This window comes from Lissotriton vulgaris, chromosome 3_1 (assembly GCF_964263255.1).
Source record: "Lissotriton vulgaris chromosome 3_1, aLisVul1.2, whole genome shotgun sequence".
Classification (NCBI taxonomy): Eukaryota; Metazoa; Chordata; class Amphibia; order Caudata; family Salamandridae; genus Lissotriton; species Lissotriton vulgaris.
The window spans coordinates 629,809,830-629,831,120 of NC_141689.1; the positions used below are offsets into that span (position 1 = coordinate 629,809,830).

Sequence of the window (21,291 nt, forward strand, 5' to 3'; positions counted from 1 at the left end):
GGAAATGAGTTCACCAGAAGTCCATTTACAGAGTATTACGAACGGTTTCTAAAGCGTAATTTCCCCACTCTGCCTCTACTTCAGCAGTTGGGGCACGATGTGTTTGTTTAGGTCTTTGAAGCATTTTTCATCCGTGCATAAAGCTCTGCGTGCCAAAGGAAGCAAGGCAGAAAACAAGCCAGCTATTCAAAAAAGGCAGCTACCAAAAAAAAAATGCAGGCTTTAGGATTAGCATTACAAGTAGCAAGGGAATTTGCCGAATCCTGTCAATTGGTGTGATCCAGAGCAGATGTCTCGAGATCGTTCCTCAATTCAAACTTTTTTCAAGGTGGCGAACAATGCAAAATTGATGGCCGTGTTTAAAGAGAACTCTCGGAGCCCTGATACTTTTCCTGCGAGGGGCAAGAGGAGCTGCTGATTTCCCTGACCTGTTGCCGCCTGTGTTGGTTCCCTACCGCCGCCCGAGCTCCAAACATCGTAGCTTGGCGAGCGTGGAACAGGGAATCAGGGAGACCACGAGCCCCAAGAGCCTCAGCGGCGGAAGCCGCTTACGCCCTCACCGCGCCCGGAGGCGCATAAATCAAAGTTCAGCCCCGGTGGAGCGGGGGTCCTGATACTTTTCCTGCGAGGGGCAAGAGGAGCTGCTGATTTCCCTGACCTGTTGCCGCCTGTGTTGGTTTCCTACCGCCGCCCAAGCTCCAAAAATCGTAGCTTGGTGAGCGTGGAACAGGGAATCATGGAGACCACGAGCCCCAAGAGCCTCAGCGGCGGAAGCCGCTTACGCCCTCACCGCGCCCGGAGGCGCATAAATCAAAGTTCAGCCCCGGTGGTGCGGGGGCCCTGATACTTTTCGGGCGAGGCACAAGAGGAGCTGCTGATTTCCCTCACCTGTTGCCGCCTGTGTTGGTTCCCTACCGCCTCCCGAGCTCCAAACATCGTAGCTTGGCGAGCGTGGAACAGGGAATCAGGGAGACCTCAAGCCCCAAGAGCCTCAGCGGCGGAAGCTGCCTACGCCATCACCGCGCCCGGAGGTGCATAAATCAAAGGTCAGCCACGGTGGAGCGGGGGCCCTGATACTTTTCCTGCGAGGGGCAAGAGGAGCTGCTGATTTCCCTCACCTGTTGCCGCCTGTGTTGGTTCCCTACCGCCGCCCGAGCTCCAAACATCGTAGCTTGGCGAGGGTGGAACAGGGATCGCGCGCGGGTCGCGCCGTGTTTAGACTGGGACAAGGGCGGGACCGTCTGTGGCTGTCCGGGGCCGGCAGAGGCCAGGCTAGGCCCTGTCCCTAACAACTGTGGACCGGGAACGGACTGGAGAAAATATCTGGACCATTTTGTCAGTTAGTGACAAGAAGGGCATTTGCCTAGTGTGCTAAGGGGCCAATCCGAGACTGATTTTGGGGGCTATTGATAATTGTGTGTGGTAGCGGGTGGTTGCGACTGACTTCCCTTGTGGTTAGTGCCTTGGTACCTTTGCTTGTTCTTGTTTACTCACCTGTTAGTGCCAGAGACATACAGTCTATCAGTCCGTAACATCAATGGCTAGCACGGTTCAAACAAGGTCTTCCAAGCACACTAAGTGTACACCCCCAGACCCCTCTCGAAGTAGTAAATCAAAGGGAATACCGCCCCTCATTCATGATAAACCAACAGCAATAGACAGAATGCTGCTCAAAGCGATAGGGGAAGTGGCAAATGAGATTGAGCGAACTGAGAGACGCCTCTCACTAACCCCCCAGATAGACCTAACAGCCTCGCAACCGGATGGGGTCTTAGAAGCCTCAGCAACCCCCCTACACGCTTCGCTAGACCCTGAGATCACTGACATTCCCTGCGCACAAGGGGGACCTCATTTGCACAGGAGACATCCACAAGGGGGGAGACACCACCACAAACAGGCAAGAAAAGGAAAATCAACAGTAAAAACACTTGGCGAAAAAGGACTATACCCACTGAGGTTCCGCTTGATAATTCCCACACAGAGGCAAGGGCACATGGAGGAGGCGAGTCAGACACACAAGTGCCCCCAATGTGGGTCGGCCAAATTATATCCGACCTCCAGAACCATATAGAGCAACTCACTGCAAACCAAACAAAACTAATTCTCAGTAGGCTGGACAAGGTATCAACTCTGGTGAAAACAAAGGCTATGGGTGGTGGCCCCAATCCACCCCCCATATAACATCACAGTGGGGGAGTCCATTACCATAAGCCCAGACACGCTACCGCAAGCCACCTCCCAAAAGGGCAAAGTACCACTGCCATGCTCCCCCCGCCCCCCCCCCCCCACATCCCCCCAAGTACACAAATGCCATGCTCGGCCCAGGTTCCCATAGGTCACGCCACTACCACTGGGGAGGTCACCCGGGGAGTGTCAAGAGGCACCCATCAAGTCATGGTCCACAGACAATCTTCACCTCCACCTGTGACCCGGTGTCAAGCTGAAAAACCAACCCCCAGGTCGCCCACAAATACATCAGTATGTCTTAATTTACCCCCTGATGCAGCCCCATATGTAATCATTCTAACAGGAGTACCGGAGCTGAGACCAGACCAGATAGAGCCCTATGGTGAGCTCAAAAATAAAACCATGTTCTGGCTAAATACGTGTAGGCCCCTCGTAGGCAATGAACAGGGGGAAATCTTGATGGTACGCAGGGTGAACTGGGTGGGAAGTAGGCCTAAGGACCACAGCGGGGATTGTCTGGTGGTAAACTTTCGGAACCAGCGTGTAGTCGACCAGATATTAAGTTGGGGTCCAGTTACAGACTCGAGCAATATTAGATCTATGCCCTTGAGTTTTTTCTACCCTAGGGGACACCATAATATGGGGTGAGCTCAGGACGGCCAAAGCAGAAGGGAGTGGAACTGGGCCGGGCGCAGTCGCAGACCGGAACACACTGCCCTGAGGAACCAAGGAGTGATATATTTACAGAATAGATTTGATCCCTTGACGTCCTTGGAAGAACTGGATTGACTAAGGACGGACATAACCCCCCAGAAGAGACACGATAGGGAAAAGAGTTCTGAACCAGACAAGGTTTCAGTTTTGGCGTTCATATCATGGCGGGGATTCTCCTGCCGCTGGGAATTTGAATTCGGCCTCCCTGCTCCTACTCCGTCAGCGTTTCCTGGGGTCTGTTGAGGAGAATCCCCGCCATGATATGAACGCCAAAATTGAAACACAAGCCAATTGAAAAGCTCGTGATAGTACTAAGTTGCCAGTCATTAAAATCTGGCATATTTGAAAACAAATATCGGTGGCTCCTACTACCAGAGCGTGAATCTTCCCAATACAAATACAAGAGATCAATACTGCGCATGCTACATCAAAAGCATTGCGAATACACAACAGTTACTGTCCGGATTTTACAACCGGCCCCCGGCACTCCAGGATATATCTGGAAGCCATTATAAAATACAGAACTTGGTCCTGAAGAAGGTTGTTTATTGTTTCTCCTTAACCGAAACGCCGCGTCGACCCCTGTTCTTACGAACTTTTAACCTATATTGTTTTGTTCATTTTTGTGATTTTTACATGCTTTTAATGAAATGTATAATATACTTCATGTATATTTTTTAAATTATTTGTTATAACTGTGATAATTGTGAATACTTGAATAAATACACAAACGATATATTTTTCCAAAAAACAATTTTCCGGCTTTCTTTTCCTAGCCTTGACTTGAATTTAAGTAATATGTGTGCTATATTGGTATAATTTGCCGCTTGATAAATGTCTATAATGGTTGGCCTATGTCCAGTAATTTGATTTCCTGTTCCACTTATATCTGTGTGATTGGTATTGCTAAACAACAACAAACTTGGCACCATTAGTCCACTTCTTACCAACTTAGTGGCAAATGCGTGGGACATCTTTGTTTTACAAGGTCACCTGACCAAGTCATGAACTTGTACAGATCAATCTGTTGTGCTAAAGTAGCCTACGGGCAGAAGTTTGGTGCTTCGCAAACATCAATCAGCTACAGGAAGAGGAAAACAAATATTTTAGAAAAGTGCTTAAACCCCACACAGTATCCCTGCCTAGATCATACACGAAGAACTCGGAGGGGCTTATATCGAAGACCAAATTAAGATCAGGCCGCTTGTGGCCTGGGTGAAGATCTGGACTAACCCGGAGGCAGATTTAAGCAGACAAATCATCACAGATTGCCTGAAAAGAGACAAAGGAATGTGTATCCCCTGGTTAAAATATGTAAAGGGCACCCTCAAGGGTATCGGCTGTAAGAACCTTTTTATTAACCCTGAAGTCATTACTAAAGATAAAAAGAGTTAAAAAAATTTTGGGGGAACGGGCAACTGCAAGTAGGGCGGCTATTGAAGAATGTAAACCCACAGTTACTGCCTACAGATTATTTTTTATGACCCGTTTTAGGCTCAACCTTTTACATAATATATTGACTGACCCCACCTGATTTTACTGCAACGGTTGAGCAGAAGGGTACCAGCGGCTGCGACAATAGGTCTCCGCAGGATACCCTTCACTTTGTTTTATTTTGTTCCTTTTATACACTACCTAGGCGTAAGTTCCTGGTGGGAATCCTGAAAAGTGCAAAGTTTAAACATGCCAAGGTAGCTTTATTGTTCCTGCAAAAGGCTAACGATGCTTTTACTCTGTTTTGTATTATGAACTTTATTAAGATGGCGGTCAGGTTAAGGAACTCGAGAGGGAGGAGCTGATTGTATTGCCCGTTAACTGATTGACCCTGGCTAATTAATTGTATTTTAAGACTTTAACAGTTTTAATGTACTTTTATGGTATTTTGTAAATGCCGATGAAAAAAATATTTGATTTGATTTTAACTCTCGGAGCTGTCACGTTTCCCATGTCAAGCCTGGTGTGTTACTTTGTATTCTTGGATTTGTTATGCTTTTACAATGGAATAACAGGACAACCCGTCCCAGAATGCAGATCTCTAAGGAGAGGATGTGGCATTAGGACCAGAGCTGCCTACTTTTGATCTGTGGAACCATGTTCGAGGATTCTGGTCACATCATTTAATCTCCCCTTGCTGTAAAAGAAAATGTGAATTTGTGTCATGCAACTGATGCTCGTGTAAAGTGCTTCAATACCTCTGGGTCGTATTCATGCGCAGCGATATATATATATATATATAAAAATCAAAAACCAGCCTTGCTGAGATGCTCACACATGGGCCAGGAAATTTGAGAGCTATTTGTCAAAGGAATTAAATAGTTGGGTTGGGTTACCAAAGGAGTGGTGGAGGGAAAGGGGCGAAGAGAAAGGAAGAGCCAAATGACAATGGGAGGGAGAAGTGAGCCCGGGAGGGGTGTGTGCGTGCGCATGCAGTCTGCTCTTTTTGGAAGCACTGCACTCGTGCTTGTGGCGTGCCCTCTGCTCGCTCCCGCAAGGTGGATGCGGCCACAAGCACGAGTGTGTGCTTCCAAAAAGAGCAGAACGACGGCCAAAGGTCCTCCTAAGCAGCGCATGCGGGCTGCGTAGGCGGGACCTAAAACTAGCCACATTTTGGCAATTTCTTGGTTCTCTACACAGGAAACTACAAACTCTAGGTACCCTCATAACTCCAAACAAATTGGAAAAAGTTCTGCAAATTTAGACTGGATATCTTTTTACATTAAAAAAAGTTACGAACGAACAATCAGAGATATATCATTAGTTGCAATCCTTAACTTCCATGCCCAAGGACATATAGGACCCCGGGTGTACCTGGCACGAGATTCAGGAGTTTTGGATATGAACCCAGGTTTACCTGGCACGAGATTCAGGAGTTTTGGATATGAACCCAGGTGTACCTGGCACGAGATTCAGGAGTTTTGAATCATACAACGACATTATGAGCAAATAATGCAAGACATATAAGGGCTGTCCTAATAAAGTTGTAGGTGATAGGCTGATGCACCTCTTATTGTTACTGTACGCAAACCTGTAACAGAAATCATGTGCACGGCTGTTACAATATGGCTTCGCTCTAATCTTTATGTACCCAGTGTTCACGATGTGCACTGCTTTTGAACTGTGTTTGAGCAACTCACAATAAAAATTATAATAAAGAGAAAAGTTATGAAGGCAGAGCCTGTCCCATATATCAAACAGGCATTGGTAATACCAATAGGTAGGGTTTTAAGGAAAGTTGGATGGTAATGTGAAGCATTACAAGTAAATAGCATGGACGTGGATTTGTATTTTTGTGGAAGCAAAGAACTGTAGAATAATATTGGTGTAGGTTAGAAGGTCGAATAACAGTTGTGTTTTCAAGCGCCAGACCGAAACATCAAGTTAATGACTGCCCTCCTCCCATATACACGGATGAGATCGTAAAAAATATAACAAAACGTTAGCAGAAGGCATTATAAAAGTTGTACAAGTAGAAGGAGGAATATGTATGGATCAGCTGAGCTCGAGGAATAGAATAACAGCAGCAGGACGCTGATCTTGTATAGCTGAGCTGAGCTGAGCTTGTATAGCTGCAGGAAAAGATCAGCTATGTCTCGCATGAGTAATACCATTAGCATCGCTTTTCACGTCCTTTTCTAATTGCGTTGTTTTGTGATTGCATTTGTATAGCACCTCTTCTCCCACTGTGGAGCTCAGAAGAGTGTATGGGCACCACTAGATCATGGGGGAGTGCTTGTCCGGAAGGGGTCTTCACTTCCTATGAGCCTATGTGGGAAGTGTTTTGGTATTGTAATTGAGTGACCAGAGTGTGGTGCTCTTGTGATCCCTTGAGTAGAAGCGCTTTACAGTGTAATGGAGAAAGGATAATTAAGAAATGACTGAACCTTATAGTTATCAGACAGCTATCATTTGTTTTGAAGTTCCCATGTTGCATGTAATTGTAGAAAATGTAAATAAACTTCCGGCGCTATGTACAGCAAATAGGGCCTCCTTACTGTGAATCTTGTCAGTATATAGAGGAGACAGATAGGTCAGAGTGAGGCAGAGAGATACCTGGATGGTGCGAATTGCAGTCATCGTATTATGAATAATGTTTTAGCATGTCCAGCACAATGTATGGATTGTGGTGGGAGATGAGTGCAGGGCCAGCAGAGTTTGGCTATCCTAAAGAAGTTAAGGATGCTAGCCTCATGTGACAGATGTCTGCAAGCATTGCTGCATGTCCCTTTTGGTACTGAGTGTTTTTGGTGCTGTGGTGATACATTTCTGATACTATAAAGGTGTGCTAACACAGTTGTGGTATGTTAAGATAATAGCCAGCGGGGCTACCACCAGTTTATTAAGACTTCTAAGAGCAGAACAGTCATTCAGCCGGCACTTTCTGCTATTGGCCAAGTTCTCCTGTGGTGATTCTTGTGATGTTTTTAGGTACTACTGTTATCCATCCTGTATTGCTTAAAACCTGCCAAGACAGATTTCAATTGTGGTGTGCTTGTGAACTTCAGGCACTCTGTGGAGCAGTATTCTCTCACGATCAAAGCAGTTGTTCAGTGTTGATGTAAGGGGACCCAATTATTTAGGTTCTTCATTTCACCATTCATAGAAAGGTTTTTACTTCCTTCCTCAACTTTAGATGGTCTTAAATGTTTGACTATTGGCTAACGAGGAGTTGTGAAGTTTTGTCACCTACCAAGAAAGTTCTTTCTCATCAGTGGTCTTTTTATTATAGGAAGGCATGATGAGATACATTGCTGGCCTTGAGCGTAGAGTCATATTCTGGCAGTACCACCAGAACTGCTCTTGCAAGTAACATGGTCCTTTCCCTTGGATGGCTCTGTGGATGGTCCATAGAGCCTAAGAGGCAAAGCATCTGGTTATCTGTAGCCAGTGTAATGTTTGAAACGCCGTTGTCATCTGCTTCCTTAGGCGGAGATGTACTAGCAGTCACCCCAATATGTTTTGGATACTTTGTAATTTTCATAGTAAGAAGAGATAAAGGAGTACTACTGTTGTAAGCAAACCACACCACAGGTTCTGCTTTCCATCCAATTTAATTTTTTGCACAGAGCATAACTGCAGAGAACCCCCCAAGCCAGCCAGCAGCTCTTCCACTGACCATGGTAATGGAACCTCTGATGTCACTGTTCCTTAAACTATCCTGGCACAGAGTTAACTAGAAATAACGGTTCTCACCGTAGGTCTTAATAATAGTTCAAGGAAAACAATGAGTTAACTTAAAATAACCCTCAGCCACCAAGTTGTCCCGTGGGGGCATGTTTCATCATCAGGTTCCTCCCACCTGTCTGCGGGACGGCGCATGCTACAACCGACAGGGACGTGGGAGCACTTTGTAGTGTCTTGACTATTGGGTGAATAAGTGATTGGTGATATGAGAGTGGAAGGTCAAGTAGGCGAGTTTGGTTAAAAAAAATACCTGGCTACGTGGACTCTAAACTTTATTAAATCATGTAGCTGGTATTATACAGGGGGAAAGTGGAGACTTACACTGTAATGGGTGTCTGTCTCCTGGTCTACATGTTTCTAGCCTATCCCCTAAGGCTTTTCCTAAGGACCAGGATAAATGATCCCTTATTCCACTCCTACAGAAACCTAATAGGTCTTCTTAATTATTATTAAGGTGAAGAAAGAATATGATGAAACAGTTGTTTTCATGCAAATACAACACTTAATGCAAATCAAAGGAAAAATTCTTGTTGTCAAGGGGAGGGAGCAGCTCACAGGGTGGGCTGGGAGGATGGAAGAAGCCGGCAAGTAGAGGGCAGATTCTAGAATCTCCTGCTTGTTCACTTACCCCCTCCCTTCCCTCACGACCTCACGTCACTAGAACCGGAATAGAGCACTTGGTGGTCCTTCACTCCTTTTCCCCGATGCAACGGTACAGAGCTCCCCAAGGATGTATGTCAGTACAACGCGGTTGTTTTCAACACGGTACTTTACATCGCAGATTTTACAACGACTTGCAGTCCCCGTAACAGTAGGGAAGGTGTTGGAATATAAAATTACAAGATTCCTTATCCCACAGCGCCATCCAGCGCAAGTCGTAGTAACGACTTGCATTGTACAAGACGCGTCGTAACAGCACTGCAGGGTAACATCCGCGTTGTAAAGGATGTTCCCCGCTCCCCAATGACCATTACACCCCTTATCCTCTTTTATTTACATGAGAACGTCCCAGGGAAGGAAACCGGACAAGAGAAGAAGCACCCGTAGGACGAGACCAGGGTTGTTTAAACCGAATAAGAGGCACTATTCGACAGATGAAAGCTGGCTCATGTTAAGATGTCGCATTTGTAAAACAGTAAAAGTTAACCCAAGCACCTCCCTTGTGGACCTCGATCCTTGCCAAAAGATTACACGCACAAATACCCATGGGTATCTCGGCGATATATGCTGCTAAGGTAAGGCTATGAATGGAAAATAACCTGTTACCTGAAAAGCCATGTTTTATTTGTTTCCTGAATGACAACAAAGTAGGGCTAACCTTAATCTGCAAGGGCAGAGAGTTCCAGAGTGTTCAAGTCCATGTCCATGCTCCCTGAATACAGATCATTGTGGGCGTTGTTCTCCCACTGCCCTTCCCGCCTGCCATTAACAGTTTCCTTGCTGTCCCATCCATCTCCTCCCTACCCTCTGTTGTCCAAGTCCATGCACCCGGCCCTCATCCCTCCTGCCCTGCATGGTCTGATGTGGTGCCACTGACCTCTGTTGCCCAATTATATACCCTATCATTGCCTTCCTGCGTAGCCTATGTTCTTAGCTTGCTGGCCCTACACTCTTTTCACCATCCTTTGATGTCTGTGTTCTTTTCCCTTCTACCTCCTTTTTGCTCACCATGCTCTATGGACGTGCCATTGCAATTATCTGAGTCCATGCAGCTGACATCTCCCTCTCCACAGTATGCTAATGAACAACTAGATTGCTAACATTCTATATTTGTTACAAAAGTGTGGAATGCGTCAGCTTGATGTCATCAAAACTATAGAATCTAAAAGCATTTCCTTTAGAAATTATAAAAATGAGAATTAATGAATGAATGAATAGGATCTTATAAAGCGCAACTTAGCCCAAGGCCATCAATGCGCTAACCCGAGTCATCCAACACACAGTCAGCCTTACAGATATACCTCAGAGAATAGCCAGGTTTTTAGGGCCTTACGAAACAAAGAGAGAGAGGTCTGCCCCGTTGGCTCAGAAGGGAGAGAATTCCACAATCTGGGCGCTACAGCAGAAAACGCTCTACCACCCCATCTTGCCCTGGCAAACCTAGGGATCACAAGAAAGTTTTTACTAGAGGAACGAAGGGATCTACTGGGGGTATAAAGATGAACAAGAGACTTGATACCCTCCGGGCCAGTACCATAAAAGGCTCATGGGACAAACATAGAATTTTAAAGGTGATCCTACAGTGTATCGGAAGCCAGTGTAAGTTCTTACATGCTGCCGAGGCTGAGGCAAATCTAGGAAGATTCAGAACCATCCTCGCAGCAGCATTCTGGACCATTTGAAGACGATGAATGAGACTCTTGTTAATGCCCAGATAAAGGGCATTACAATAGTCCAGTCTGGAGGAGACTAAGGCTAGCGTAGCCTGTTTGCGAGCATCTGGGGAAAGAAAGTGGGAAATCTTTCTAAGGGTTCTAATGATCCCACAGCAGGTGGAAACGGTCCTATTAACCTGACGGTCAAAGGAAAGGGCAGTGTCCATTAGCACCCCTAGGTTCTTGCCGACTGGCCTGGGTGGGGCATTCCCCAAGTGAGGGCGGCCACCAATCCCTCAACCAGATTTCCTGATTGCCCCCAAAGATTAGTACCTCAGTTTTCTCCCCGTTCAATTTCAGGAAGTTCTGAACCATCCACTGAGAAACAGCCTCCATGCAGCTCCTGAAATTCTGGGCAGAGTCCTTTACTGAATGAGTAAGAGAAACCATTATTTGGGTGTCGTCTGCATAGAACAACACCTCCAACCCAAATGATCTCACCACCTTAGCAAGGGGGGCCACATAGATGTTAAAACGTGTAGGGCTCAATGAAGAGCCCTGAGGGTCCCCACAATGCAAAGGATTAGGGCTGGAAAGAAACTGACCCTGTTTCACTCTATGTTCCCTTTCATTAAAAAAGGAGGCAAGAAGACTCAGGGCAGGGCCCCTGACACCTATCTCCCTAAGACGAGACACCAGTATAGCTGGAGACAGTGTCAAAAGGCCGCTGTAAGGTCCAACAGGACCAAAAGAGTGGTGTGGCCCTTGTCAAGCTGAGATCGGATATTGTTAACAACTGCAGTGAGAGCAGTTTCAGTACTGTGATGTCTCCTGAAACCATGTTGGGAGCTATCCAAAAGGGCAGAGTCCCTGAGATAGGTGCTAAGGTGGAGATTAAGATAGGACTCCAACATCTTTGCGGGAGCGGGAAGTAAGGAGATGGGGCAGAAATTTTTCAGGACACCTGGGTCCAGAGCAGGTTTCTTCAGGAGAGGTTTTACAACCGCCGTCTTCCATAGGGAGGTAAAAACTCCCTCCAAGATGGCACGATTCATAACCTTCATAAGAGGTGGAATAGCCACTTCCCGGCAGGCTTTCAATACCTTAAGCAGGCAGGAGTCTAAGGGGGAGCCCGACTTGGTATTATCTAGAAGCTGCGCCATAGTCTCAGGAGACAAAGATGGAAAAGACAGAAGACTCGGAAGCTGCTCACCGGGTAATCTCCCGAACCCAGAGGAGGCTGGAAGATTGGAGGGTCCCATACAGGAATTTAGAGATTAAAGTGTGGCATAGATATCCAGGATCTTAGTATGAAAAAAGGCAGATATATTATCGCACAGATCCTGAGATTCCACTATTGAATCTACTGCCTGAGGAGAGGTTAGAGAATCGATGACCATAAAGAGATCTCTAGGAGAGTTAAGGGAGGCAGTGACTTTAGAGAAATAGGCTCTTTTTTCCTCCATGATAGATAGTTTATACTCCTTTAGGCATAGTTTGTGTTGTTCTCTCTCCAAAGGATCAAGATGGACCCGCCAAAGCCTTTCCTGCTTTCGACAGCCTTGTCTCAGCTGTCTGAGTCTATCTGAATACCAAGGGGCCGAGGGGCTCTTCCTCGCTGAATAGTGCTGTTTGTCCCCAGTAGAAAATGCTTTCAGTTTTCCACTTCGACTCCTTCAAGATGGCGGTAAGATGTGCCACACATTCAGCATAAATTCTGAATTTTAGCACTCTGGCTGCTCATTAGAATACTGTAGTAAACTGCTGATCACCAGGGAGTTAATTGGCAGTCTGCCACTTGTGTTGAAAGTGCATGTTTCAGTCTACATGTCAGGACGTTTTAATGCTCCATTTCCCAGAAATCATCACAGTTCCATTTGGACAGCCCATCTGGGCGTGGCAGATGTTAAATGGAAGTTAAAAGCGATGGGGGAGTGTTCATCATGGTATTGCCTTTGAAGAAGTGAATAAACAAAATGCGTCAGGCAAAAAAGTGATTTGCATTTATTTCTGCTTGCAGGCGGATGCTGCCTGTACCAGTGATTCAAGGAACTGGTTGAGCCTTACGCAGCTGCTCGAGTGCTTTCCAAACTGCGTGTGTCAACCAGGAGCTTGACTATATGACTCTTTCATTTTTATAGTCTTTAAGTGTAGTTATAATAATGTATTTATACTGTTATTGTCTATCAATTTTGCCATTTGTATGAAGCTATATCCAGACATAGTTTCACCATTTATTTTAAAACATATGTCATCTTTCTTCGTTGATTCTTAATACAGATCTTGTCATATTAGGATTTATCCTGCTAAATTTAAATGTTTAAATGTGCAAAAATCCTCGCTGCTTAAACTACAAGTAGTAGTATTTCTTCACTTTTTATTCTTGTATCACATGACTGGGTGGGTGTCAACATGGTTGAGCAAATATAAAATAGGCATTTCATGTGTTGTAATGTTGCAGTGTGAACAAGGGCGAGTTAGCCTGAAACGCGTAGCTGTTCTCTGTGTGGTTGCAACAATATATATATATATATATATATACATATATATATATATATATATATATATATATATATATATATATATATATATATATATATATATATATATATATATTTTTTATAAATAAGAAAGAAAGATCTGATACACAGGTAACGCTTTCTACTTACAAAGGTGTTTGAGTATTTGCTGTAATGGAGTAGATTGTTTGAAAGCATTCTGCATGCAGGTCTAGGCCATAAGTGGTTATGGGTCAGTGCCTAGATACAAACTTCAATGGGGTGAGGAGGAAAATCGGGCAACCTAGCAAAAGGTGGATAGTTTACATGTACTGGAAAAAGAGAATGACAGGGATGCAAAGTAGTCACTATCAGCTTCTTTAGTTGCCCAGTCTTGGCCAACAGTTGCTCAGTGCAATTCTTCTTTGGAAGATAAGAGCTACTGTCCCAAGCACTAAGAACACATGGAGGAGATGGTGTCTAATTGAGCAGTATGTGGACTAGAAACTACACCTCTGGCATTTGATGTGTACTTCTCTAGTTTAGGTAAAGTTCCTCAGCCTAAGCACTCAGTCAGCCCAACACAATACCACTGTGCATACAGTCCTCTTGGGTATTAACTATGCTGTTCGCCTTTCTCTTGAAGTGTCTACTCCTAATGTTTATAGTAATGATTGTATTCCTGAAGTTTGTGACCAGCTCGTCCCTCAAAGAGGTGATATGAAAACGCACACAGAGTGGTATGGGAGTGCCAATGGTAGTATATCTGAAAGAAAATTGAATTCAGATGTTATATTCCTCATTATGTATGAACAGATATAGCAAGATAATCTGCACACAGTTTAATACACCCAAGATGAATCACAAGCAACTTAATAGTTAAGTAACACTACATACAGAGTTTACAGAGTAAACCCCTCCGAAACTCTAGGTTCCAGTTAAAAAAAAACTGCTTGTGTTGTTTACTATATTAATGAGGTATACCAAGTGTACTATAATTTGGCATGCTACTGGCTGACATTTCTGCACCTAAATTAGGGAATAGGTTTTGTCCCTGGAACGGGGACTAACCCGCTAGATCTGGGAACATCAGGGCCATTTCTGCTGACTTTTCTCCAGTTGCAGGGATAGATCTTATCACTTTTTTTTGCTTCTTCAGAGTAGGCAAAGATAGATATCTGCAGGAGAGCCAACACGGCCCCATGTGTGGGGCAGGAAAGGAAGGATAGGGATCAGTGCAGAGTTGGGGTGTGACAGGGGGGAGTATTGTCTGCTCTCCCATCATGTGTTCTGTGCGGAAAAGAAATGCTGGGGTGTTGCATGCAGCCCTCGGCAATGCTAATGCCTAAGGCTTTCCTGCCATTTGGGGCGTGGAGTGGTCTACAGCTTCTCAGAGTGCACATCCTCATGGGCACATTGTCTCTGGGCCCAGAATAATCAGATTTGGAGTTTGCAGACTTGTGGTTTCTGGGTCTGGAATTTGAGAACCTGGTATTGCTGTGTAATTAGTGGCTTGGTGGGCCTGGACACACCAAGCCACTAAGGATTGCAAGTGGTCGAATTCCCTCTGTAGTTACCACTGTGGGTAGAATAAATCTACTCAAAAAGGCCTGAGTGGTTTACCTAATTAATATATAACAACAAAAGAGTGACTGAGGAGACAACCTACAGGCGATTGCTCTGAAAATCAGAAGAGAAGGAGGCCCAACCAGTGTTTGTAAAAAGAACCCTCACTCACCGACCTGGTCAGTGACATGCTTTATCATAGGGTTCCACCAGAGAAGCCGAATGCTTCCCTGGTGTGCTTCCACGCCTGGTTTACAGCGGAGCAGGATGTTCAAATGTGTGTGTGCACAGGTGGTGAAGTGAAAAAGGTGAAGTTTAAAAGGTGTCTGGTACTAGTCTATCCACAATTTTATTCAAGGCTGACCAAATACCATTAAAAACGTGAGACGGATGTGAACCAGTTCTATAAAGTAGCTGGCAGCATCCGATTTTAGGGTGTTTCTTGGAGGCGGTCAACATGTTTCTGCTTGTAAGTGCTATTGGCAAAGCATTCGTCAGGACCTGAACACGTTCCACGGCGGTATGCGCACGCTAAGGCGCACCCTAACCTGTGGAACAATACAAATTGGTACAACTCATGGTTATACCCCGGTGATCTTGTGTAGATTCATAGATCTTTGTAAAAACCTGCAAAAGAAGCATATATGTAATTGTGCCATAGCATCAACATAGTTGTACAAAACTGCTGGTTATTTAACAGACATTATGGAAGTGGTTTATCTCTTCACACGAAAAGTATTTTCTCTTAAATGTTTAAAAGAGAAGTGACATACACAATTATGGAGATATATCTAGTTTCAAAAAGAGGCAATGATTCTTAAGCCTTTACCATTTCAGAAAATGGTTCTGTGCATCGTGCCATATGGAAGGGCTTATTATTCCCTACGAGCACATAGAACGTTTCTAAAAGCTCAAAGGATCTGCATCCTACATGTTTAGATCAAAAGCGACTTAAGCCTATGATGAAGCATGTCACCGACCAGGTCGGTGAGTGAGGGTTCTTTTTACAAACACTGGTTCTGCCTCTTTCTCTTCTGATTTTCAGAGCAATCGCCTGTAGGTTGTCTCCTCAGTCACTCTTTTGTTGTTATATATTGATTTACAGGGGGTATAAGAGTGCCCTTTCCCTCTCTCTCTTGTTGTTTCAAGTGGTTTACCTAATTGCCATGATAAAGATTTAAACTGACTAAGAATCCTGTACCTGATGAGTCTTGGGGATCAATACGCATTGGCTAACACAATAACACACACTCTTCCCTCCAAAGCACTTGGTTACAGAGGAGTATTGGTAATGTTCAATCTCCTGTGCTAAATGTATGTGTACTCCCTGTACTTACTTCTTGGTGGAAGAGTAAAATGTCTGGTCCCCATTGGTACGGGTAGTATCGGTAGAATAGATCGTACACAAAGCTATTTACAATTTTTGCCTTAACTTATGTTTATGACGGAGGAAAGAGCAAAATGTTTATGTCAAACAAGCACAATGAGACGTTTTACAATATAGTGGAAGGATTCATTTAGTAAACAGTACTAACCCACTGCATGGACTGCTCCTCTGTGTTTGCCTCTGATCCCTTTTACAGCATTTCTAGCGCCTTCTTTGAAGTGTAGGTCACCAAGTCTTTTAATAAGTGATGTTACCTCCTCTGTTATCGTTTCCAGGAATGTTTCGTTTATGAACTTAATTGCTAAAGCAGGTTCTATCATCCCACTTAACAGTAGCAGGTCTTCTTTTATAGTTTTGTACAATACAGAGAATGAGCTTTGGTAACTTTGTACCACCATTTCAAAGTTAATTTCATCCATTATAGGCCAGGTACGGTTATTAAGGAGATCCATAACCAACTTCTTTTGTATCGATTGGTATTTTGTTAAAGTTTCAGCTTCAGGATAAAGAAAGAACAGATACTGCAAACACTGAGTTCTGAGCTGGGCCTGTGATTGGACACTGCTTACTCCTTGCTGGCTCTGCAATTTGTCCACTAAGAATCGCCGAAGGTGTAATCTCACATCGTCCCAGACAGATGTAATATCCATAGAAGAGTCGTCGTCAACAGCATGCAGAGAGCTTCGAGATGTAAAATGGAAAGAAGTTCCACTTGGAGTACGTGGAAACAAGACCCCACAATGATTAGAAATGTCCTGAAGCAAATTAAGTACTGCTTCCTCCTCCATCTGTTGCTTCTTAAGCAAGGACAACTGCAGAAGTAAAACGAAATGTTACAATAACAATTGATCAAATGTATTCATGGTATCCAGCACAAATAAAAAAAAACAGTTATGAGGAAACAAAAAATATGTTACCAATAACATTAATATGAATGTGAACTTTATATCATTTTAAATAGCAACATGGTGAAAAAGAAAATACGGGTGTTTTGATCTACCCTGGATAACATATCACAATGTCGTTAGTTAAGAGAAATTGCCAAATTTAAAATACACACGAAAACATTACAGTTAATTGAATTATGTTTTATTTGTATTTTATCACCTTTTTTTATCTATATCAAAACACCAGCACATAACAAGGACCGATATACTAAGCACTGACCAATCTACAGAAGAAAATCGAGCAGAACAATTGGAAGAAGAGTGAGATGTTCTTAGTGGCTCTCAGGTTTGGTCAGCTTGGACAGGCGCATAACATGTTGGTAGCCACAGATGTACACTCTAGCCATCCAGCTTATAAAAGAATAATGCAAACACCCAGGAACATTAATTGATGTTAACCTTCATTCTATTGACCAAACGTCATGTGGCACCCAGAACATTTGGGCTGGCTGAGCATCAGCTGGTTTGTTTCCAAGTATGAGGTCATACGTCCTGCACAACAGCGGACCCAAATACCTCAACGACAGAGTAAACTTCCACGTACCCAACAGAAACCTGCGATCCTCCAATCTCGCACTGGCTGAAACCCTATGAATCCGTAGACCGAGATAAGGTGGAAGATCATTCTCTCACTGCCAAGACCTGGAACGAGCTCCCGGTAGACAACAGATGCGCCTCCTCCCTGGACACCTTCAGGAAGACCCTCAAGACCTGGCTCTTCGGCTGAAAGGAGCAGCACCCCCCCCCCCCCTAGTGCTTTGAGACCCTCACGGGTGAGTAGCATGCTTTACAATGCACTGATTGATTTATTGATATGGCCACATAGTTGGACAAAGAATCAAAAGCTACATTAGGGTTTGTATGTTATGAGGCACACAATGTAGCGTCATCGGCAAGCTAATTTTTACATTTTTAAAAACATACATTTTCAATTAAAAAAATAATCTAAACAAGAATCTAATACTAGAAAAGGTAACATTGGTTAAGTGCATCACGTATATTCACCCATAACAATTTATTAACACTCAACTTACTTCCTTACAGTCCAAGATCATCGTTTTTTATTGGGGAATTGCTAGATCCTTTGTTAATCTGATCTATAAAAGCAACCTGCATGAGTCCTCTTTTTCTGTGCATGACTGGAGAGGGAAACGACAGCCCAGATGTAGGGCGAAGATTCTTTTTACTTTTTTTTAATGCATCTGTGGTGTCGTGGTCTCAGTTAAATGTTATTTATTATGGCTGATTCAGGTTAATTGAATCACTAAAAACATTATTACAACCAGAGGAAAAGTTAGCCTCCACTGGGCATATTTTCTTCTTTAGATTATTTTCAAAGTAGAAAATGTATGTATTTAAAAATGTATTCCACGTTACAACACATGCATAGATGCTACAGCTTATAAATTGATTATGGTCAAGCAGGATTATAAGTGCACCATGCTTTCTCTCCATCAGTGGATTCTATATAATATTCATGAACAGTAGAATTGATTATCAACGCTGGTTTTAATTTCAAGATTGGAGGCTACCATTACACATTAATCTTTTAAATGCCCCTCCTGGAATATGGGATGTTAAAACACATGTGCTACAACGCATGCAATTAAAACGCGAACGTTACAATGACCGCGTTGTTACAACGCAAACCCTTACATTGCAAGTCATTTCTACAACTTGCTGTAGGGGGCATCCTGGACTTAGGAATAGTATAATTTACTATTTCAACTCCAGCATGTGCAACTGTAGGGAAGGTCTTTGAATAGTAAATTATACTGTTCCTTAGTTTAGCGCACCCCCTACAGCAAGTCATAGAGACGACTTTCGTTGTAATGGCTTGCGTTGTAACAATTGCATGTGTTGTAGTGCATGCAATGTAAATGCTGTTTCCCCCCTCCTGCAGCACCTTTAAAGAACTTACAAACAATAAAACTGCATTCTAGAACTAGAACACCAGAGTCCATAAATAGTCCCCTCATAGTACACTCTTCATCTTTTAAATGCCGCTCCTGAGAAAGATAAGTACCATGAATGAAGGTTTAGTTGAAGTGTGAAGTGTGTTTTTATTGATTAATTATAATTAGAGCTCCCTGTTTCATAATATTTCTGTTTGTCATTTCTGTCTATATTTATCGATGTTTCTTTTTTGCTAATTTTACCTGCGATTATCCATATTTATTTTAGGTTTTGTGAGAAAATTAAGCTGAAATGTGTATATTTATACATTTATTTAACCAGTTAATGTACACTCAAGTCTGACAGGTTTCAATGATATACACACACATTGATATGATAAAATATGCACTTATAAGAAAACATGCACATTTTAGTATCAGGGTTGTACAAATCTACTGCTATTTAAGACCTTTTACTAAAATCCCTTACTTTTGTTATCTCCTTGCCTGTCAATCCAGACAGCTATTGGCCTGGCAGTCATGACTGACAGCATTTAGAATCACTCAAAAACAACCCAATTTCCGGTGTTCTGTCTATATTTATCTGTAAAAATCAGTAAAAACTGAATACTGTGAATGCATGTTAAGTATCATATCCATAGAAGTCTCATTTAGAATTTTAGTTTGAAGAATAAGTGTGGTTTATATACTTTAAAAAAGTGTCATTTAATAACTGGGTTGAGTTTGGAAAATTGTTTAAAAGCTAATAGTTTGTAGAATAAGTGTGGTTTATATACTTTTAAAAAGTGTCATTTAATAACTGGGTTAAGTTTGGAAAATTGTTTAAAAGCTAATGGTGTGGAATTTACTTTGTAACTCTGCATGAACTATTATATTTTGCAGTCTTGTGCGTAGTCAGTAAAAAATGATGGTTTGTATATGAGCATAGAAAAATCCTTTACCAGTGTTGGAGAGGAAATTAAACCTGAAGAAATTATGCCACAGTAGACACCAATATGAAGCAATATAAAATGATACATGGTGAAAGAGCAGTGCAGGCCACAAGATCATGCAGATGCAAGAGAGGTGAAGAGTTCACTTGAAAATGAAGCACATGCCCTGCAAGGTCTTAGTTAAAGGAAAACTTTAGGAAAGCTTGAAGGAATTTAAGGTCTCAGCACAAGCATGTATTCTCCTTGTCCCAGTAAATTAAAAACATGATTGAAGAATAGGAGCAGGAGCTTGGTTTAGCCAAAAGTACACAGACTCTGATAAGAGGTTTGGGGAGCAGAGTGAAAAAATACACAAGCAAATACACATTCATTCAAAAGAAACAAAAAATGGTTTGTTAAGCATTGTTGTAATTACAATAAAGAATGTGTAGAAAATACTGTTGCAGGGATTCTGCACATACACAGAACTATGCGCAGTCTTACGGGACCTCGGGGTCTAGGGGCTAAGCTTCCTACCGCCTCAGTAACCACAATCCCAGGACCGACTAGCTAAAGCGCCTCACTCACTCTCCTAAACAATCACGAAGATGCAAATGATTACACACCCCAGAACGCAACACTCCCAGATATCTCCGGAATCGTGGTAACAAGACACAACTTTTCGCTCACTGACTAGTACATGTCCACAATAAGAATTGAACAAAACACGAATATAGTTTAACATTTTTATTTTAACTATTGTGCGCGAAAACGCAGTATACAAGCCACAACCATCAGCAAAATAAACAATCCTAACACAGTTAGCATTGCAGCAAGGCCATATATCATAAAGATAGATGCCATTTCTTTTAATAAAGACAGTGGATAATGGACTATAAGACCACCCTCCCTGTGGTAAGAAGAAGTATTATTATATAATAGAAGTTCTCTGGGCTTTGTCAGCAGACCCCATACCTTAGTACCTAGATGGTGTATCTACATCATAGGAACTGCATGGCTCTTCGTCCTGGAAAGTCCATTTCCAAGTGTGTGTTAACCAAACATGCATCCCCATAATATCAAAACACATGTTTTCAGCAGCAGCAGCAGCTGTGTTAGCATGTTTTGTCTAGGAGCTAACGACTAACCAGAACAGAATAACAAGGGTCATTGTTTATCGACCTTACTTACAGTGTTCAGACTAAACTCCAGGAACCAGCAGAGAATGCAAAAAGCAGATGGTTCTCATGTGAAAGGCATAAACAGAATCTCACAAAAATAAAGTCATGTAGTAACATGCGCAAAACCAGCATCATGGCAGCTGGGCTCATACTAATTTAGCGATGTCGACAATGTCCCTATCGGCCATACTACACCCTCCCCTTGGCCAGATCGTAGCAAGTAGAAAGAAAATCCGAACAGAGTGCAAAGATAAGCAGAGTCAAAACACACTTGAAAAAAGGACAAATCGGGATGAGACCAAAAGTCTAGTTTAAAATAATATTAAGGCGAGTGCAGAAACCTCATCAAAGTACGTGAACCAAAGAATGCAATTAGTTCCAAAAGGTCATCCCTATTGTTCTTAGCAAAAAGGGATACCATGAAGTTGAGGAGATCAAAGGAACACATGTGCTCCTCATGCCCCAATGCTTCCAATAGCCCATCCCAG

General features: G+C 43.1%; 1 protein-coding gene across 1 annotated transcript in view; it reads right to left on the reverse strand.

Annotated features, from left to right (window-relative positions):
- The window catches only part of KIAA0825 (KIAA0825 ortholog), a 2,177,598-nt gene that overhangs the window by 1,755,519 nt on the left and 400,788 nt on the right, over positions 1-21,291 (reverse strand). The window contains exon 4 of the mRNA XM_086960919.1: positions 15,997-16,660. Coding sequence (XP_086817045.1) covers positions 15,997-16,660 — 664 coding nt within the window. The remainder of the gene's footprint in view (positions 1-15,996; positions 16,661-21,291) is intronic.